The following is a 22,798-nucleotide window of genomic DNA, read 5'->3' as shown; positions in this document are numbered from 1 at the left end:
AGATGTAGATATTTTTTTTTCATAGGAAACAGAAAGTTTGTTATTACGGTATATAATTAGTAATTAACTTTACCCCGCAAAAAAATAGCAATAAACTTTGGTGGCGATACGATTCGTGCCCGATGTTTGTTACGACTCGTTTGCTACTTGATCGAAATCGGTAGAGGTAGCGTACGTCAACGAATTCGACGCGGATGGCCGCCGCCGAACAGGAAACGAAGCCCACCCGCACAGGCGCCGCAGCCGTGCTGGTCGTCCACACTCCCGGACGATCTCCTCATCGCCATCTACAGCCTGATCGCCTCCCCACGCGGCCGTGCACGCTTCGCCGCCGTTTGCCGGTCCTGGCGGACCGCGGCGCGCGGGGCACCACCCGTCGCAGCGCTCCCATGGCTGCTCTTGTCGCGGCAAGATGGTGACATGATAAAGCACCTCCACTGCCCCGAGGACGGCACCGTCGTGGACTTACGAAGCATGGGGGTGGGTGTGGGGACGTGGCTGGCGGGCGGGCACGACGGCGGCTGGGTCGTCTCGTCTACGATGGGCTCGTTCAGGGTGGCGAACCTCTTCTCCGGCCGGCGCCCAGGTGATGCTGGGTGAGAAGCAGGAGAGGGTCATCTGCGAGGGCTGTCGTCATGCCCCCCGCAAGGTCTATGCATGCCTTGAAAATTGTATTCTCAGAGCCACCGACCTCAGACAGTTGTATCCTGGCCGCCATGACACTTAAATGTGGCATCGCGCTGTGTAGAGTTGGATGTGCAGACGGTGGGTGGACAGTGCAAGGTTGCCCTAGGGAAAGCCTTGTCGACATCGCCTTCTGTAATGGCGAGCTCTATGGCCTACACTATGAAGGGCCACCCGTCAAGTTCGACATTGGCGTGAACAAGGACGGTGCACCAATGATCACTGGAGAGCACCGGTTAGCCATGCAAAGGGTCAACCGCACCCATCATACGGACCACTACATGGATTATGCCGGTTGTTACATCTTCGATCTGCAGGGCAAGCTTGCGATGGCAGCAATTTATAGGTGTTTGCCAAACCACAAGCCTTTCTTCAAGGTGTTCAAGCTTGTTGACATCTGCATCGGCGGATCGGAGGCACATTGCAAGCATAAGTGGCTGGAGGTGACAAGCTTGGGTGAGCACGCCTTGTTTTTGGGGTACCAATTCTCTAAGGCGATTCACATGCCAACAAACATGCAGGGAGGGGTGGAGAGAAATTACATCTACTACTCGCACCGTTGTCGTCTAGGTTCATATGACGTCATCCCTAGTGACAAGGTATTCTTGACAATCTCGAATGACATCCCTGAAAAGACGTACTACAAGGAAGAAGACACTAAGAAAGACATCGCCGTGGCTGACTTAATGAGGATCAGGTCGGTAGGATACTTCAAGAAGGGTGATTTACAGGGTGGCATGTGGATTCTCCCTCCACATATATAGCTAGTCTAGACATTATTGTATTAGCAAATTATATTATCTGTAAGAATATATAATTATCCATGAAGCGGAAGAAAAGAAGAATATAAGACGGATAACAAGGTTGTGTGTCACCCGCAAAAAAAAAAGGTTGTGTGCATTTACATTATGGTACCATGTAAATAAACTGCCGGTGTTGTGACTCGCACTCAAAATGAAAGCAGCAGAAAATTACATTACGGTGAGGGTACAGTTTATAAGTTTATAACCCACAAAGTATCAAAATGTTCAATCTGCTCCACAAACATAGGTTTGCGGGTTCAGATTTGGTCCAGATAACTCCGGTGGGGCTAAATCTGACACGCTGGCAGCTGACGTGGCCTCTGGGAGGAGTTCAGAGGTTTCTTACATGAACACGGACAAAGAAAATTACAGGTTTCTTATTACATGAATATACTCAAAGGAGCTTCAGGGTTCTTACATGAATATACAGTCTACCTCACATGGAAGGAAGTGGTAACCGTGTGTTTTTTAAAACTTTAAATTCGTTTTTTCCAAAAGAAAACACATCTTGCGACTCATTTATCGCTGAATAGAAGTTTCAATGTGGATCACTGGTTGACTTGACTTTGTAACTTTAGTTTGGGTGGTGGGGTTTCGGAACTCGTCGTCTAGGGTGACCAATTCCCCCATCTGGTTTCATCGACTTAAAGCTAAGCAGTAAAGGATGAGCCCCTATGTTTTTTTCAGCAAGGCCTGCTTATTCTTTTTGTTTGGTTTCTTTGGTCCCAGAACACACGCCTTTTTTGGCCTAATAAGGATTTCTATATTAGCAGTGGAGCGATAGTGCCAACCAAAATTGATACTCAAGATAAGAAAACACCTAGCCCTTCATGTATCTCTGAATGATGACGCGGTTTTAAGAGATGATCAGTCTTGTTTTACAGCTACACTGCTCGAGCCCAACAAAGGCAGCGAAGAAATCATAGTACAGGATGCTTTGCAAGTAAGCAATATGACAAGTTTGATTCAATTAAAAAAAAACATCAAGCGGAGAGTTCCTACATGCAGAGACAAAAATAACTTCCTCTAGAATTGTCAGACAGGAAGCAAGGAAATAACATTATTGAAGCTACTATCTAACAAATTTGCATGGCAGTACTCCATCAAGACAATTCCTAAGCAGAGCGAAATGTAAACCAAAAAAAAAACTTGAGCTCAGGAAATTAAATTCTGCAGATTCTGTATGGTTCAGGGAAGAGATGACCTGAACATAGCACATGAACTGGGCCAAATCTATCTGGGCCTTTTAGCTTACAAAAGAGAAAGAAAATATATCTATGTACGACTTCCATTTACAAACAACAAAAGCACACTCCCAGCCCTCAGAAGCTCGATAAAGTAAAACATGCCATGACATTGGGATTTTCTCTGGTAGCAATCTGAAGTTTCTCCTAAATACATGACACAACAAAGCCTTTTGATAATCATATCTTACAAGAAATCACCATTAAGGGCACATGAAAGCATGAAAGAAACAGCAAAATCAAGATGTTATGTCACAACAGACTACTATGACAGAAAGAGTTCAAAGGTGGGGATGAGTTAACATATATAGTTCTTGCAGTTTCACATCCTCTGTCTCAAGCTGCCACTAATGCAGTTTAATTAACATTCATTTTATGTAAAAAAGGGAAATCAATTAGCTCATGTTTAATGGTAATCACTCATGTTAGGGTCTGATTTCTTATGTTTTGGTCCTGATTGTTCGTGGTTAAGACCTAACTGATATGGTTAGCACTCCGAAGTCCGAACTTTTTTTTTGACGGTGCTACGGCAGGCTTACGCCAGCCTGAACCATTTTCATTATTGATAAGATTGAGATACACTAGTAGGAAAAGGGGCTTTTACCCCGGTTTGTAAGGGCCTTTTGTCCCGGTTTTTGAACCGGGACTAAAGGGTCGTTACTAAAGCCCTAACCCATTAGTCCCGGTTCTTACACGAACCGGGACAGAAGGTCCTCCACGTGGCCGCTGCTGCCAGCCCAGGCAGGGGGGCCTTTTGTCCCGGTTGGTGCCACCAACCGGGACCAATAGGCAGGGCCTTTTGTCCCGGTTGGTGTCACCAACCGGGACCAATAGGCATCCACGCGTCAGCATTTCAGGGGCTGGGGTTTTTGTTTTTTTTAAAGGGGGGGGGGGTTGGGGGGTTAATTTAGGTGTTTCATATATTGTGTTAGCTAGCTAATTAATAGAGAGAAGTGTCCTCTCTTATCTCCGTGCTTGGTCGACGCTACGTACTATATACGTATGGAGAGGACTAGACACGCTAGCTAGTAATCAAATGAAGGAAACAGAAGATCGTCATGAACATATGCATACAGAGAGAAGTGATATCGACCGCCTCTCCTTCTCCGAGAGATTGGTCGAACAACAAGTTCTCGTATATCTATCCGACACTACCGACTACATATATACAATAATTATCTCTTACAATACAATCTCCTAATTAAATTGTAAGAACACAGGGTCCACATAGTATTCTCCGTTTTCAGCGATCACGTGGTCAAGGAAGAATGCCGCCAATTCCTCTTGAATTGCTCGCATACGATCTGGTGCTAGGAGTTCATCCCGCTTCCGAAACATCTAATTTGAAGAAGGGGGTCAATACATATATATTGTGAATATTATTGCTTACGCACTTCATATTGTTCGTCAGAGTAGCCCCGCTCACAGGTCGTGTAGCGGATGGACTCACAAACATAGTATCCACAGTAATTATTTCCGGGTTCCTGCCACAACCACTTTACAAGAAATAGAGGTCAATCAAACTGATAAGCAAGCATGCTAAATGGTATTGGTGAAACTAGCGCTTGAATCACTAGGAGATGCGCGGAACATGCTACTATAGTACTTACTTTCGGGTGTTTAAATTGCAGCTTCTTCGGCAGTCCCGGAGCTTTTGTGGTGAATTTTCTCCAAACCCTGCCAGACAAAGAAAACAATTACTTGATATCAGGAAATGAACAAAGTTGCTGATATGGTGGATAATGATCGATTTAACTTACTTCTCGAGCATTTGAGTCATGTTCGCATAGTCCTGGGGATCTTTTCGTCTCGAGTCTAAAACGGTTACTACTCCCTGCTCAAGCTTAATCTTTAGGAGAATATAGTGGAAGCTGCGCATGCATGCATAAGTCATCAATTACATTACCATAACCTGGACTAATAAGGGAAACCGAATATGCACAAGACATTAACACTCACTTGAAGTTGTAAGGAAAGTGTATTATATCTTTGTTTTGATTTAATACCAACGATCGTAGCAAGTTGGCCTCGGCTTCTTTGGGATGTTTTTCAACCGTATATGCATCTATGAGATTTGTGTTAATGAACCCAATATCACCGATTTGTCTTTTCTTCAATTCGGCGATCTTCAATCTGCATAATATAGTGAGGATAATTATAAATACATGCAATGAAAGAGCTGACCTATATAGAGAGACTTAATGACAGAAGTAGTACTACTTACAGACAGTAGCAAGTGATCGTTGTTTTATCGAGGGCCTTTTGATTGTAAAACTGGAAGAAATCCTTAAACGGAACATTCAGCAGTTCAATTCCAACGAGGTCATCCTCCGGTTTAACTCTCAGCGTCAAAGTACTCGTCCCATCAGACTCTCTGCAGGTTTTCATGTACCAATCATGTAATCTTCGCATCATCGTTGTTAGAGATCTTTCATCTTTGACGAAAGGCTTCCCGTAATGGTATTTGTGTTCGTCCACCTCCATGATTTCATAATGTACATCGTCGGGCAGGTAATCTCCAAGATTGCTATAACCGGCCACCATCCTCGGATCATTAGCGACGATGTCTTTTGACACCTTGAGCGGGGGGCACGATTGGTTCGCTTGTTCGCCGAGCTAGGCAATTTTTTTCCCAGCTCGTCGTTCTTTTAACCTTTGATCACTGACAGTACTTCCCGACCGCTCCGCTTCGGCATATGTCTTTGCAAGAATGCGCTCATAGTTGCCTCTCGGCGGAGACTTCGGTGGTTTTGTCAGGGCAGCTAGAGTGCGCTTTGCTTTCACCGGATCTACCTTCTCCTCCGGAGGTGGATGTTTCTTTGCTTTCACCCCTTCAAAGAAGTTTGTCACTTCGGCTCGCACGATCTTCCTGGTTTCCTCCTCGGTCCTCTCGTATGGTAACTTCTCTAGAGTCTTCAGAGAAGGACCGAATCTGTATTGCCTCCCGCCTCTGGCAGCTGTACTGCTAGACGCCGACAGAGCAGACGGAGCGGCTGCGGCTGTCTTCTTTCCTTGCTTACGAGGCGGAGGAGAAGGACTACGACGCGCCGGAGCAGCCGCAGCGGCGGCGGGTCTCTTCCGCCCTTGCTGACGAGGCGGAGAAGGAGGAAGTTGGCTGCTCTGGCGCGCCGGCGCAGGCGGAGAAGGAGGCGGAGTGCCGCCACGCGCCGGAGAAGGAGGCTGAGTGCCCCGATCACTCGCCGGAGGAGGAGGCGGAGTGCCACCACGCGCCGGAGAAGGAGGCTGAGTGCCCTGATCACTCGCCGGAGGAGGAGGCGGAGTGCCGCCACGCGCCGGAGAAGGAGGCTGAGTGCCCTGATCACTCGCCGGAGGAGGAGGCGGAGGAGGAGGCGGACTGCCCTTACTCGCCGGAGCCGTCCAGTTCGGAAGGTTGATGAGCTCCTTCCGCCATAGGCACGGAGTCTTCAGAGCTAAACCCAGCCGAGTCTCCCCTTCACCGGTAGGGTGGTCAAGCTGGAGGTCCTCAAATCCCTCCGTTATTTCATCCACCATTACCCTAGCATATCCTTCTGGAATCGGCCGGCAGTGGTAGGTTGCGCCGGGTTCAGGAGGTAAAACAGAGCCAACAGCCGCCTTGACTTTGAAGTTCTACCATTGCGTCATAAGGTGGCAATGTTGAGACTCCGTGATAGCATCCACGGGGTAGCTAGGAGGAGCCGTCAAGACATGCTCCAGCTGAAGCAGCTCGGTGGAAGCCACGCTGCTTCTCCGCTGAGATGGCGGGGTAGCTTCGGGGGTAGTTTCGGCATGTCGATTGCTGTCTCGTTCCTCTAGCGCTTGAACCCTTTCGTGCAGCTTCTGAATTTGGGTCTGCTCCATTTTTTCCTCCTCTCCTGGCTTTTGTAACCGCCTGCGTCCGGAAAACCAGCCTTCCACGGAACGGAGCCTGGCGTGCCTCGTGTCCGTCCAGGGTGCTCAGGATTCCCGAGGGCCATTGTGAGCTCGTCGTTCTCTCTGTCTGGAACGAACGTCCCTTCCTGCGCTGCATCGATATATTGTTGAATCTTCTTGACTGGTATTCTCAAAAGCTCGTTGGTCCAAACGCACCTCCCTGATACAGGGTCCAAGGTTCCGCCATTCCCGAAGAACCAAGTCCGGCAACGGTCTGTCCAGTTCATTGTCTGTGGTTCGATCCCTTTTTCAAGCAGATCATTCTCAGCCTTGGCCCACTTAGGCCGGGCTTTGAGGTAGCCGCCTGACCCCGTGCGATGGTGAAGCTTCTTCTTCGCAGCATTCTTCTTGTTTGTCGCTGACATCTTCTTACTCTTTTCTGATGTCTTGTGGGCCACAAATGCGGGCCAGTGATCTCTGATCTTCTCATACCGGCCGATGAATTCTGGTGTCTCTTCTTTGTCGACAAACGTTTTCAGCTCATTCTTCCACCTCCTGAATAGGTCTGCCATCTTCTTAAGAGCATGAGACTTGATTAATTGCTCTTTAATTGGCTTCTCCGGATCCTCCTCTGGCGGTAGGGTGAAATTTGCCTTCAGCTCAGTCCAAAGATCATCTTTCTGCATATCATTGACATAAGACACCTCAGGGTCTTCCTTCTTAGGCTTATACCATTGGTGGATGCTGATCGGGATCTTGTCCCTAACTAGAACCCCGCACTGAGCAGCAAATGCATCCTTTGTCCGGATGGGTTCAATCGGTTGGCCGTCGCGCGCGATTGCTGTGATCTCAAACCTTTCATCCGAGCGCAACTTTCTCTTCGGGCCTCGTCTCTTTACCGCAGTTGTGCTCGATCCGAAGGGCTAGAAAAAAGAAGAAAGACGAGTGTTAATTAATATGTGTACATACGAAAACAACGAATGCATCAATTAGCTAGTCAGCACAGGCTTAACTAATATATTTACCTGGCTGGACTCTGTTCGGTCACCGGAGCCGTCACCACGGGCTCGTTCTTGCACCAGCATTGGGTCACCGGAGCCATCATAATCATGTCTTTCCTCCTCCACTCTTCGATCACCGTAGCCTGCTTCTTCACCCTGTTCTTCCAGACCATCATTGTCGTTAAGATACGACAAGATATCACCTTCGGCTAAGATTATGTCCCCCAACACCTCTTCTTCTTGCTCGTCTCGTCCGTGCTCCATTGTTTCTGCAAATATTACAACATGGAAATTATTACACAAACATGACAGCAGGTGGTTAGTGCAAACGTAGACCTAGCTTATTCCGGGTTTGGGGTGGCCTCGGCAACGCTTCAAGGGTAGGGGCGCGGCGGGAGGGGGTAGGAGACCGACATCGCTTTTTTCTACGGTTTGGGTGTCCTCGAGAGTTTTGGTCGAGTGAGAGGGCCGGGGGGGGTGCTCCCGTGGTATAAGTTATCACGGTCGAGAGGGGGTATAAATATCGACCGTCCATCATGTCGAAGTTATCTGGGAGGGAGTTATATATATCGACAACGACGACATACATACATGGGAAAATAATGTTATCGGGGAGGGGGTATATCGACCCCCCCCCACGTGTTGAAGTTATCGGGAGGGGGTTATATCGACAACGACAATGAACGTACATGGGAAAATAATATTATCGGGGAGGGGGTATATCGACGCCCCCCTCGTGTTGAAGTTATCGGGAGAGGGGTATATCGACGACGACAGACCCGATAAAACATAAGAAAACGAAGAAGAAACAAAAAGAGGAGAAGAAGAAAAGGAATAGAGGAGAAGATCGAAGAAAAAAAGAAGAAAAAAAAAGAGGAGAAGAAGAAAGGAATAGAGGAGAGAAGAAGAAAAAATAGAATTTTCTATTTTTTCTTCTTCTCTTCTATTCCTTTCTTCTTCTCCTCTTCTTTTTCTTCTTTTTTCCTCTTCTTATTTATTTCTCCTCTTCTTCTCCTTTCTTCCTCTTCTTATTTTCCTTTTTCCTCTCATTCATAAAAAAATGTTCAAATAGAAAATTTCGAAAAAAGTAAAGGTTTTGCCTAATGCATTGTTCATATGAATATACAAACGTTTGCATATTCTACAATAATTAATATCACCAAAAAAATCTATGAACAGAAAAAAATCCTAACTTTTCTAAAAATCTATCTTTTGCATATATACATGAACATATACACAGAGAACATATATACATGAACATACATATATATACACAGAGAACATATATACATGAACATACATATATACATTTTTATAAAAATGCAATAAAAAGACAGGGAGGAAGGGGGCAGTGCCGGCCCTGACCAAGGCGACGGCGGCGCGTCGGGGCAGGGCAGAGGCGACGGCGGCGTGGTCGGGGCAGGGGCAGAGGCGTCGACGGCGAAGGGCGGGGCAGGGCGACGGCAACGACGGGGACGGGCCGGGGCGGCGCGCGTCGAGGCAGGGGCGCGGCTGACGGCGAGGGCGCGGGCAACGGCGACGGCGACGACGGGCACGGGCGACGGCGACGGCGGGGGCGGCGGGCGGCGTCGGGGCAGCCTGGCGGCGTCGGCGTCGTCGGGGCAAACTGCAGATGAACTCTGAAAAATTTCCTAAGTGTTTGCTTATATAGCAAAGCCTTTAGGTCCGGTTCGTGGCACCAACCGGGACTAAAGGTAGGCATTAGTCCCGGTTCGTGGCACCAACCGGGACCAAAGCCCTCTTTTCAGCAGCGCAAAGGGCGGGAAGCGGCGGCCTTTGGTCCCGGTTGGTGGCACCAACCGGGACTAAAGGGGGGCATTGGTCCCGGTTGGTGCCACGAACCGGTACCAATGCACCCCTTTAGTCCCGGTTGGTGGCACCAACCAGGACCAAAGGCCTCTTGCTGCCCGCGTCGCGGCCAAAAGTTTAGTCCCACCTCGCTAGTTGAGAGGGGCTCGGAGTGGTTTATAAGCCCCGCTGCGGCTGCTGTCTCGAACTCCTCTCTATAGCAGGCTTCTGGGCCTAACTTTGGCGCACTGCCCGTTGAGCCCTCTAGCCCTTCTGGGCCTGTATTTGCAAACCGGAGGGTTGGAGGGCCCAGCGGGCAGCGCCCCAACAATTTTTTTGCTGTATTTAGTTTTTTAGTTTTCTTTTTTTGCTTTATTTATTTTGTTTTGTTTCTACTTACAACAAAAAACTTATTTATTTTATTTTATTTTGTTTCTAATTGCTTATTTATTTTACTTTATGATAATTCTTTTTGCTATTAAAGTTTCTATCAAAAAAAGTTCTTTATGAAAATTATTTTTGCTGTATTTAGTTTTTTTGTTTTCTTTTTTGCTTTATTTATTTTGTTTTGTTTCTACTTACAACAAAAAACTTATTTATTTTATTTTATTTTGTTTCTAATTATTTATTTATTTTACTTTATGATAATTCTTTTTGCTATTAAAGTTTCTATCAAAAAAATTTCTTTATGAAAATTCTTTTTTGCTTTTAATGATTTTGAGCAGAAAATACTTCGATAATTTTAGTTGCAATAATTTTATATGATTTTAGTTTCAATAATACTAGAGGTTTCTTATAATGTTTTGAACAGAAAATACTTTGTTAATTTTAGTTTCATAAATTTTATTAAAGTTTATTTTATTTTGTCGGAACACAAGAAGTCCGGAGTTGTAATAAGTTATTAAAATAAAAAAGAGGCGCAATGCTCGTTGATTTGCTTCAAGCCTTTCGGAATAGTGTAGACTGCACTGCACATAGCTCCATGCAGTCTACCTTATTCCTCAAGGCTTGAAGCTAAGCAACGTGAGCATTGCGCCTCTTCTTCATCGTCTCTGCACTCAGGGCTTATAGACCGCTTCTAGTGACTCTCAGCTAGCGAGGTGGGACTAAAAAACTGCTTAGTAAGAAACTCTAGTACCGGTTCGTGCCACGAACCGGTACTAAAGGTGCTCGTGGGGCCACAGCCTCATTAGTATCGGTTCGTGGCACCAACCGAGACCAAAGGGTGGAATTGGTCCCGGTTCGTGCCACCAACCGGGACCAATGGCCTTGCACAGCGGCGTGGTGGTGGGAGTTTAGTCCCACCTCGCTAGTTGAAGAGAGCCGCACCTGTTTATAAGGTGCGGTGCGCCTGAGCTGTCGAGCTCCTCTCTAAAGCAGGCTTACGGGCCTAACCTCTCTGTACATGCTTGTGGGCCTACTGGGCCTTCTACGGGCCTGAATCCTGGCCCATGGATGGGTTTCTAATCGTATTCAGGCCGTGGTGGCCCAGTAGGTGGCATAATTTTTAATTTTTGGCCTGTTATTTTTCATGCATTTACTAATTATTTTGAGCTATAAGACCCTAAAATTGAAAAGCATTTCAAATGAACTCTGAAAAGGTTGAAAGTTGGCATGGTATCATCATTTCACCCACATAGCATGTGCAAGAAAGTTGAGAGGGTTACGGCAAAAACTAGATGCACTTCGTGTACAAAACGGACAATGGTATCATACTCGTCTGTTACAAAGTTGGCATGGTATCATCATAATAGTTGCGGGAGAAAGTATTCACTTTTTCTTCGCTTGTGTCATTTGCTTGTTGCGCCGTAACCATGGATAATCTTCATCGTTTATCAGGATGCTTGGGTCAGCCTTGACTTTGAAGGGAGGAATTTCATGAAACTTTTCATAATCTTCAGACATGTCTGTCTTGCCCTCCACTCCCACAATGTTCCTTTTTCCTGAAAGAACTATGTGGCGCTTTGGCTCATCGTATGATGTATTCGCTTCCTTATCTTTTTTTCTCGGTCTGGTAGACATGTCCTTCACATAGATAACCTGTGCCACATCATTGGCTAGGACGAACGGTTCGTCAGTGTACCCAAGATTTTTCAGATCCACTGTTGTCATTCCGTACTGTGGGTCTACCTGTAACCCGCCTCCTGACAGATTGACCCATTTGCACTTAAACAAAGGGACCTTAAAATCATGTCCGTAGTCAAGTTCCCATATGTCCATTATGTAACCATAATATGTGTCCTTTCCCCTCTCGGTTGGTGCATCAAAGCGGACACCGCTGTTTTGGTTGGTGCTCTTTTGATCTTGGGCGATCGTGTAAAATGTATTCCCATTATCTCGTATCCTTTGTAAGTCAATACAGTCGAAGATGGTCCCCTGGACAACGAGTACAACTCATCACAAACAGTGGTGTCACCTCTGAGACGTGTTTCCAACCAACTGCTGAAAGTCCTGATGTGTTCACATGTAATCCAGTCGTCACACTGCTCCGGGTGTTTGGAGCGCAGACTGTTCTTGTGTTCATCGACATATGGGGTCACCAAGGTAGAGTTCTGTAGAACTGTGTAGTGTGCTTGAGACCAAGAATATCCGTCCCTGCATATTATTGAGTCCCCTCCAAGCGTGCCTTTTCCAGTCAGTCTCCCCTCATACCGCGATTTAGGGAGACCTATCTTCTTAAGGCCAGGAATGAAGTCAACACAAAACCCAATGACATCCTCTGTTTGATGGCCCATGGAGATGCTTCCTTCTGGCTTAGCGCGGTTACGGACATATTTCTTTAGGACTTCCATGAACCTCTCAAAGGGGAACATATTATGTAGAAATACGGGCCCCAGAATGACAATCTCGTCGACTAGATGAACTAGGACGTGCGTCATGATATTGAAGAAGGATGGTGGGAACACCAGCTCAAAACTGACAAGACATTGCGCCACATCACTCCTTAGCCTTGGTATGATTTCTGGATCGATCACCTTCTGAGAGATTGCATTGAGGAATGCACATAGCTTCACAATGACTAATCGGACGTTTTCCGGTAGAAGCCCCCTCAATGCAACCGGAAGCAGTTGCGTCTGGCAGTCATGAGACTTTAGGTTCTGGAACTTTTTCTCTGGCATATTTATTATTCCCTTTATATTCGACGAGAAGCCAGTCGGGACCTTCATACTGAGCAGGCAATCAAAGAAGATTTCTTTCTCTTCTTTCGTAAGAGCGTAGCTGGCAGGACCTTCATACTGCTTCGGAGGCATGCCGTCTTTTTCGTGCAAACGTTGCAGGTCCTCCCATGCCTCAGGTGTATCTTTTGTCTTCCCATACACGCCCAAGAAGCCTAGCAGGTTCACGCAAAGGTTCTTCGTCACGTGCATCACATCGATTGAAGAGCGGACCTCTAGCTCTTTCCAGTAGGGTAGGTCCCAAAATATAGATTTCTTCTTCCACATGGGTGCGTGTCCCTCAGCGTCATTCGGAACAGCTAGTCCGCCGGGACCATTTCCAAAGATTACGTGTAAATCATTGGCCCCAGAATGACAATCTCGTCGACTAGATGAACTAGGACGTGCGTCATGATATTGAAGACGGATGGTGGGAACACCAGCTCAAAACTGACAAGACATTGCGCCACATCACTCCTTAGCCTTGGTATGATTTCTGGATCGATCACCTTCTGAGAGATTGCATTGAGGAATGCACATAGCTTCACAATGGCTAATCGGACGTTTTTCGGTAGAAGCTCCCTCAATGCAACCGGAAGCAGTTGCGTCATAATTACGTGGCAGTCATGAGACTTTAGGTTCTGGAACTTTTTCTCTGTCATATTTATTATTCCCTTTATATTTGACGAGAAGCCAGTCGGGACCTTCATACTGAGCAGGCATTCAAAGAAGATTTCTTTCTCTTCTTTCGTAAGAGTGTAGCTGGCAGGACCTTGATACTGCTTCGGAGGCATGCCGTCTTTTTCGTGCAAACGTTGCAGGTCCTCCCGTGCCTCAGGTGTATCTTTTGTCTTCCCATACACGCCCAAGAAGCCTAGCAGGTTCACGCAAAGGTTCTTCGTCACGTGCATCACATCGATTGAAGAGCGGACCTCTAGGTCTTTCCAGTAGGGTAGGTCCCAAAATATAGATTTCTTCTTCCACATGGGTGCGTGTCCCTCAGCGTCATTCGGAACAGCTAGTCCGCCGGGACCCTTTCCAAAGATTACGTGTAAATCATTGACCATAGCAAGTACGTGATCACCGGTACGCATGGCGGGCTTCTTCCGGTGATCTGCCTCGCCTTTGAAATGCTTGCCTTTTCTTTCGACATTGATGGTTGGTCGGAAGAAATCGACGATGGCCCGGGTACACATTCTTCCTGCATTTGTCCAGGTATATACTTTCAGTGTCATCTAAACAGTGCGTGCATGCGTGGTATCCCTTGTTTGTCTGTCCTGAAAGGTTACTGAGAGCGGGCCAATCGTTGATGGTTACAAATAGCAATGCGTGCAGGTTAAATTCCTCCTGTTTGTGCTCATCCCAAGTACGTACACCGTTTCCATTCCACAGCTGTAAAAGTTCTTCAACTAATGGCCTTAGGTACACATCAATGTCGTTGCCGGGTTGCTTAGGGCCTTGGATGAGAACTGGCATCATAATGAACTTCCGCTTCATGCACATCCAAGGAGGAAGGTTATACATACATAGAGTCACGGGCCAGGTGCTGTGATTGCTGCTCTGCTCCCCGAAAGGATTAATGCCATCCGCGCTTAAACCAAACCATACGTTCCTTGGGTCAGCTGCAAACTCAGCCCAGTACTTTCTCTCGATTTTTCTCCATTGCGACCCGTCAGCGGGTGCTCTCAACTTCCCGTCTTTCTTACGGTCCTCACTGTGCCATCGCATCAACTTGGCATGCTCTTCGTTTTTGAACAGACGTTTCAACCGTGGTATTATAGGAGCATACCACATCACCTTCGCAGGAACCCTCTTCCTGGGGGGCTGGCCGTCAACATCACCAGGGTCATCTCGTCTGATCTTATACCGCAATGCACCGCATACCGGGCATGCGTTCAGATCCTTGTACGCACCGCGGTAGAGGATGCAGTCATTAGGGCATGCATGTATCTTCTGCACCTCCAATCCTAGAGGGCATACGACCTTCTTTGATACGTATGTACTGTCGGGCAATTCGTTATCCTTTGGAAGCTTCTTCTTCAATATTTTCAATAGCTTCTCAAATCCTTTGTCAGGCACAACATTCTCTGCCTTCCACTGCAGCAATTCCAGTACGGTGCCGAGCTTTGTGTTGCCATCTTCGCAATTGGGGTACAACCCTTTTTTGTGATCCTCTAACATGCGATCGAACTTCAGCTTCTCCTTTTGACTTTCGCATTGCGTCCTTGCATCGACAATGACCCGGCGGAGATCATCATCATCGGGCACTGGTTCCTCTTGATCTTCAGCAGCTTCCCCCCTTGCAGCATCATTGGGCACATCGTCTGGTTCCTCTTGATCTTCAGCAGCTTCCCCCGTTGCAGCATCACCGTATTCAGGGGGCACATAGTTGTCATCGTCCTCTTCTTCTTCGTCGTCTTCCATCATAACCCCTATTTCTCCGTGCCTCGTCCAAACATTATAGTGTGGCATGAAACCCTTGTAAAGCAGGTGGGTGTGAAGGATTTTCCGGTCAGAGTAAGACTTTGTATTCCCACATATAGGGCATGGACAACACATAAAACCATTCTGCTTGTTTGCCTCAGCAACTTCGAGAAAATCATGCACGCCCTTAATGTACCCGGAGGTGTGTCTGTCACCGTACATTCATTGCCGGTTCATCTGCGTGCATTATATATAATTAAGTGTGTCAAAAACCATTACAGAACATCATGAATAGATAATTGAGTGACCAAATTAATAGAAGTTCATCATCACATTAAAACCAAAGTACATACATAGTTCTCATCTAACAACATATATATAGCTCTCCAGAGCATCTAATTAATTAAACCATACATTGAAACTATGTAAAATATTTCAATGCGAAAACAAATGCGATCATAATCGCAACCAAGGTAACAATTGATCCAACGGCATAATGATACCAAGCCTCGGTATGAATGGCATATTTTCTAATCTTTCTAATCTTCAAGCGCATTGCATCCATCTTGATCTTGTGATCATCGACGACATCCGCAACATGCAACTCCAATATCATCTTCTCCTCCTCAATTTTTTTATTTTTTCCTTCAAGTAATTGTTTTCTTCTTCAACTAAATTTAACCTCTCGACAATAGGGTCGGTTAGAATTTCCGGTTCAACCACCTCCTAGATAAATAAAATCTATGTCACGTTGGTCGGTATATTTGTCATAAACAATAAATGAACCAAATAGTTATAAAAAAGATAATATATACCACATCCGAATCATAGACAGGACGAGGGCCGACGGGGGCGGATACCAAAACCATCGCACTATGTAATAAGAAGGAATAATAAAAGTAACAAAATTAGACAAGTAACTATCTAAAGTAAGAATTTTTTCCTTTCAGAAAGAAGATAAGAACAAGAGGCTCACCACGGTGGTGCTGGCGACGAGATCGGCGCGGGCGATCGACGGCGGTGAAGACGGGGACGGGACGTGACGGACTGCTAAACTTAGACAAATCTCGGGGAAAATGGAGCTCGGAGGTCGAGTTTCGAGAGGAGAAAGATTAACTAGTGTGGCTCAGACATTTCATCGAACACCTCATGTGCATAGGAGGTGAGCTAGAGCACCCAAATGCCCTCCCCTCGCCGGCTAGAAAAAACAGAGCACTGTGGAGTGCTCTGCTGTGGCTATGGGGTATATATAGGGAACTATTTGGTCCCGGTTCGTGGCACCAACCGGGACTAAAGGCCTTTGGTCCCGGTTGGTGCCACGAACCGGGACCAATGCCCCCTTTTGTCCCAGTTGGTGGCACCAACCGGGACCAAAGGCCTTGTGCTGCCCCACGTCAAAAGTTTAGTCCCACCTCGCTAGTGGAGAGGGCTCGAGAGTGGTTTATAAGCGCTGCTGCGCCCACCCTCTCGAGCTCCTCTCAACTGCAGGCTTTCGGGCCTAACCGTTCTCTTTGCCTGTGGGGCCTACTGGGCCTTCTGCGGGCCTGAATCCTGGCCCACGGATGGGTTTCAAGTCGTATTCAGGCCGTGGTGGCCCAGTAGGTGGCATAATTTTTTTCTCTGTTTTTTGTTTTCTCTTTTGCTTTATTTGTTTTGTTTTGTTTCTACTTACAACAAAAACTTATTTATTTTATTTCTAATTACTTATGTATTTTACTTTAATTATTTTATTTTTATTTATTTTACTACTGCTATTTTTATTTATTTTACTGCTGCTATTTTTATTTAATTTATTAAGGTTTATTTATTTTAGTTACTATAGTTTATTTTATTTTATTTTGTTAAGGTTTATTTATTTTTATTTACTATAAAAAAATGAACATAGATGCGCCTATAGAGAAAATTCAACCTAAATTCATAATAAATTTCTATGAAATTCAAAGAAATTTACTGTGAATTTAGGTCAAATTCCCTGTATAAGGGCATCTATTTTCACTTTGAGAGGAGCTCAACAAGGCAGAGAGGGACGGGATTATAAACTGGTGTGAGCGCCCTTCGGTTGGCGAAGTGGGACTAAACACTGGCCGCAACTAGGACCAGCCCTTTAGTCCCGGTTTGTGGTATGAACCGGGACTAAAGGGTGGTGGGCCAGGAGCGTGGCCCATTGGTCCCGGTTTGTCCCACCAACCGGGACCAAAGGGTCCGGACGAACCGGGACCAATGCCCCCACGAGGCCCGGCAGGCCCCTGGCCGCACGAACTGGGACCAATGCTCACATTAGTCCCGGTTCGTGACTGAACCGGGACTAATGTGAATATTGCCCTGTGACCAAAGCCCAGTTTTCTACTAGTGATACAACACAACGGTTACAACAGATATCACCCGACATATAGGAGAAGGAACCAAGAACAACAGAATAGAAGATGGAATAAGGAACAACAGAAAAAGAACTAGAAGCAAGCTACGACAAGCAGCCAACACCAAGAACTTAGCATCCATCACCACCAGTGGACCGAGAAGAGCAGGAACTAGCTTTGTTGGATCCGTCGAAACGACATCCGCCACCGAGAATACGTAGAGAAGAAGTTGCCTCCTACCATGCGATCTCAGCACCTTGAAGAGCTAGGAGATCGTAGCCACCATCAAAGAGCATCCTGATGCCTAGGAACGTCGCGGCAGAGAAAGCCACAGACCGTGCTGAAGGGCAATTTTCTGCGGAGATAGCCCTACACCTCCTCTGAGCCACACCACGGTCACCATCACAAATAGAGAGAACCATAGCACTCCGCAGGCCACCAAACCTCAAAAGCCATCGAAGGGTGCCGAACACCGAGACCTCACCGCCGCCACAAGCCCCAAAAAGAGAGGTCAACCATCAGCATAGGATGACCAAGGTACTGGTCGCCGGCACAGAGCACCTCCACCGCCACCGCCCTACAAATCAGCAACCTGGACCAACACTCCAGCCCAGACATCAGACGACCAACCGCGGATCCCTGGCTCCTGAAACGACGCCCCCAAGGGGGAAACAACGTTGAAGATGTCGTCGTCGTCCGATCCAGAGAAGGATCTGAGACTTTCGCCCGAAGCACAAAGAAATAGCCGGCAACGGTAGCTCTCCAATGATGCCTTCACGAAGGGACACGGCGCCAGGAGACGTCGTCATCATCGTTGCCGACGAGGTCGACGATAGGCTTTCGCCCGAAGCATCCCAGCCCGGTCGCACTAGACCTTCCCCTCTCCTGCCAGTCCACGGCGAGCGTCCCCGCTTGGTCCAGCAAGAGTCATCCGCAAACACTGCCGCTCACCTCGAGCACCTGCATAGACAGAGTTGGTTCTGTCTCGGCTGCCACCTGCACCCAACCCCTCACCGCCGGCCACAACACCACACCACCACACGCCTACCCCGCCGACAGCAGCCACCACCGACCCCCCAGCCGCAACCATGGAGTGCACCAGCCGTTCGAGCCACCGCCCCAGAGGGGTCCAGATCTGGGCGAAGAGAGGCACCCAGACCAGGCATGGCAGTCACCAGGGTCACCGCCACGGCTTGCTCCACCACGCTGCGCTGACAACCACACCCGCCTACGCCACCAGCCCCCAGTCGCGGCCGCGGGGTCCGCCGGCCAAGGGAAACGGGCCGCCGTCCGAAGGGAGCTGGATCTGGAGCTCCCCTGGGTAGAGCGGCGTGGGATCCTTGGAGACCCAGCTGCCCACGCCTCCGCGCCGCTCGCGCCGGCGCACTGCGCGACCATTGCCGGTGCGCGCCCCCGACCACCCGCGCCCGCCCGCGAGTCCCCGTCGCCGGCCAGCGTCCCGCGCCGCCACGCCTGGAGAAGAGGAGCGAGAGCCGTCCTCGCCGCCGCCGGCGCCGAGGGCTTTGCCCAGGGACGCCCTCCGGCGGCGGCGGGAGGAGGAGGGGGGAGGCGAGGGTGGCTGTCGGCGGCGGCTGGGGTTTCTCCCGAGCCGCCCGCGAGAGCGACACGGGAGTCAAGCCTCTCTGCGCATAGTTGAAAAGAAGACCACCCGAAGTCCGAACTGGAAAACATATATATTGCCAGTCAAGGAAATCATCACCCACAATGTGCCTCAGCATCATCTCTGATGGAGAGTCTGCGTTTGATTTGTGTTTCCAAATAATAACAACTTGCGTGGGTATCAGCTACAACGAATGAAGGTAATATAAAAAAAGAAAAAGAGGAGAAGGTACGGGGTGTTTGTTGCAAAAAAAAAAACACGGCACGTCACCACAATTCGACCTAATGCTTAGGCCTCCTTTGGTTTGAAGGAATTTCATAGGAATTTTAGAGGACAGGATTCTTATAGGATTTTTTCCTTTAGAGCCCTTTGCTTCATAGGAATGGATTCCTATTCCTACATAGGATTGGTTCCTATCCTCCACATTTCATAGGAAAATAAAAATAAGCCTAGACTCAATGGAAAATTTCCTTGGTGTCAACCAAATGACATCTCGTTTCCTATTCCTACTCATAAGATTTGAGATACATGCCATCTCATTTTCTACAAGATTCCTATTCCTATGATAATCCTATCCTATGAACCAAAAGAGGCCTTAGTATTTACAAGTTTCGTGACCAGGTGATATCAGTTTTCAAGTTGTGCAACCAATCATGCACTGGACAAGCAAACCAGGTGATTACCACTTTCTATTGAAAATATTCCGTGTACTGTAACACTACGGTCACGTGTTCATTTCATTTTCACATATGCATTTGACTTTGCTCGTCCTACCCAAAAAAAAATTTATTGCCACTTTTTCGAATGCAAGCAAACCAAAGATTTGGGACATGATATTTATACCTAAGGCTTTTGGTCAAAACAAATATGATCGTTTTAGTCTTGAACCCTTTGGATGTTCGGGAAATCAAGGGATGTATATATTCTCTTTGGTTAATGTATATGTGATGGTCATTTCTGCAACAGAAAATGATATATGCAGCTATATCTAGGATAATCTGATCGAATCCCATGCACGTACGTAATCGTAATGTACCACCCGATCGTTCAATCTTTAGATTAGATGTTTTCATAAGGAAAACGGGAAGTAATCTATGGCATTATTAATTAACTTTGGTGGCGATACGATTCGTGCCCAAAGTTTGTTACGACTCTTTTGCTACCTGGAATCGGGAGAGGTATCGGGTACCTTACGTCAACGATGTCCACGCGGATGGCCGCCGACGCCGGCGACGAACAAGAAACGAAGCTTGCACGCACAGGCGCCCCAGCCATGACGCCGCAGCGGTGCTGGTCGTCCACCCTCCCACACGATCTCCTCATCGTCATCTACACCATGACCGCCTCCCCACGCGGCCGTGCACGTTTCGCCGCCGTTTGTCGGGCGTGGCGGACCGCGGCGCACGGGGCACCACCCGTCGCGGCGCTCCCGTGGCTACTCCTATCGCCGCACCAAGATAACGGGGTAAAGCGCCTCTACTGCCCCGAGGACGGCACCGTCATGGAACTGCGGCTCATGAGCAAGCGGTTTAGGAGGCTGCTCGTCGGCGGGCACGACGGCGGCTGGGTCGTCTCGTCCTGGCTGGGCTCGCTCAGGATCACAAACATCTTCTCCGGCGCCCAGGTAAGGCTGGCCACGGTCGTCTGTAAGAGCCAGCACCATGGCACCGACATGGTCATGGAAAGGAAAGTTGTATTCTCCGAGCCGCCAACCTCAAACAGTTGCATCCTTGCCGCCCGACAAGTGATTGCGGCGTCGCGCTGTGCGGAATTGGTTGTGCACAAGGCGATCGTCGCTGAACGTCAGGTGGATGTGCAATGGATCGACTACACCGACGATGGTGGGATGAGTTACATCTTAGATCTGCAAGGCGAGCTTGTGATGGCATCAATCCACAAATGGTTGCCAAACGTCGGTCCTTTCTTCAAGGTGTTCAAACTCATTGGCATCTGCACCGGCGGATCGGAGGCACGTTGCAAGCACAAGGGGCTGGAGGTGACAAGCTTGTGTGACCATGCCTTGTTTTTGGGGAAGAGATTCTCTAAGCAGGCGGTTCACGTGCCAGCAAACATGCCCGGAGGGGTGGAGAGAAATTGCATCTACTACTCGCACCATCGTCGTTTTGGTCGAAACGATGTTGTCCCTAGTGATCTGGTATTCTTGACAATCTCAAATGGCATCGCTGACCAGATGTACTACAAGGTAGACGACGGTAAGAACGATGGTGCCAGGGGTGACTTCAAGAGGATCAGGTCGGTAGGATACTTCGAGCAAGGTAGTTTACTTGGTGGCATGTGGATTATCCCTAGTCTAGACTTTTTGATGCTAGCACATTGAGCTGTCTATAAGAGATATACTTCCTCCGTTCCAAAATATAAGTCTTTCTAGAGATTCCAATAGGTGACTACATATGAAGCAAAATAAATGAATTTACACTCTAAAATATGTCTACATACATCCGTATGTTGTACTCCATTTGAAATGTCTAAAAAGACTTATATTTTGGAACGGAGGGAGTACTATGTAACTATCCTTGCAAGTGGAAAAAAAGAAGAATATAAGACTAATAACATTAGATAAGAAAGAAAAAAAAAGACAGATAACAGGATTGTGTGCCATTTTATAGACATATTGTGGTCTTATAATTGCTCATAGATATTTATTTATTTTACGATTGTACGAGTGTTGTGGCTCGCGCTAAAAATGTTTCCATAAAGTATCATAATGTTCAATCTGCTCCACAAACTTAGGTTTAGATTTGGTCCAGATCAACGGGGCTAAATACGACACTCTGGCAGCTGACGTGGCCTCTGAGACATTGACGCGTGCAACAAGCAATCGTTAGAATACATACAAAGTTTTTTCCCCCGAAACCTTAAACCCTCTGGCGGCGGCCGAGGCGATCTAGGGTTTTGACGTGGAACTCGACGTCCGGCCGGAGATTCGTCGCCGGCGCGAGGAGAGACTGACGGCTGGTGCACCGGCGATGGCTGCCTCCTGCGCTGCAGCGGGGGACGGTTCTCAGACGGGTAGCGACATGAGGAAGAAGCTGGAGGAAGCTTTGGGAAAGCTTGACATATCTGAGGAAGAGGCGACTCCGCTTGTGCTTGATGATCGGACCTAGGGGGTTCCGGCGAAGTGGCTGGTGGCTGGTAAAGTTCTGCATCGAAATCCTATTCATATCCAGACCATCACCAACGCACTCCGCCCGGCGTGGGGCAATCCACGAGGGCTGCAGTTCCGTTCTACGGGCCTGAACCTGTTTGTAGCGGAATTTGAGAATCAACGAGATCGAGATCGAGTTTGGGGCGGTTCACCATGGCATATCAACAAGCATGCTGTCATATTGGCAGAGTTTGATGAGTGCATGAGGCCGGATGAGGTGAAGTTTGATAGGCTGCATATTTGGGCTAGGGTTATTAACCTACCCTACAATTTGAGGGATGAGCTGTGGTGGATGCCCATTGCCAAACAGATGGATCAGCATGCACAGCAAGTCAAGTTTGATCACATTGGGGGGTTCCTGCGGGGAGGAATCTCCATCGAGGTGAACAAACCACTTAGAAGGTGGATTTTGATAGACTCTGCACGGAGGAAGAAGGTTGATATGTATGACATCCAATATGCGTAGGTGCCATATTTCTGTTTCTCTTGTGGCAGATTGGGACACTCTGAACTTTACTGTCCAACACCAGGTTCTAGAGATGAGAAAGGTGAACTTCCGTTGGGTCCGTCGCTTCATGCTCCGGACGAATCAAGGAAACAAGGCTATGATGGTTTTTCTAAGGAACCAAAATCGGGTGCGAACAGTAAACAAACGACGAGAAACTCTAGCACCAACAAGGAC

The 22,798-nt window shown here is 47.7% G+C and overlaps 2 protein-coding genes across 2 annotated transcripts; both read left to right on the top strand.

The window, feature by feature from the left end:
* The first annotated feature begins 420 nt into the window (after nt 1-420).
* LOC109780933 (uncharacterized) lies at nt 421-1,448 on the top strand. Its single transcript, XM_020339517.1, has 2 exons — nt 421-586; nt 682-1,448. Exons 1-2 carry the CDS (start codon nt 421-423, stop codon nt 1,446-1,448), a joined length of 933 nt encoding a protein of 310 aa, XP_020195106.1.
* An 18,703-nt stretch (nt 1,449-20,151) lies between these two features.
* On the top strand, nt 20,152-21,288 carry LOC141023167 (uncharacterized). Its single transcript, XM_073499503.1, has one exon. The coding sequence runs from the start codon at nt 20,152-20,154 to the stop codon at nt 21,286-21,288; it is 1,137 nt and encodes a 378-aa protein (XP_073355604.1).
* The last annotated feature ends 1,510 nt before the right edge of the window (nt 21,289-22,798 follow it).

This window comes from Aegilops tauschii, chromosome 5, assembly GCF_002575655.3.
Source record: "Aegilops tauschii subsp. strangulata cultivar AL8/78 chromosome 5, Aet v6.0, whole genome shotgun sequence".
Classification (NCBI taxonomy): domain Eukaryota; kingdom Viridiplantae; phylum Streptophyta; class Magnoliopsida; order Poales; family Poaceae; genus Aegilops; species Aegilops tauschii.
This window is presented reverse-complemented; position numbering and strand designations above follow the sequence as displayed.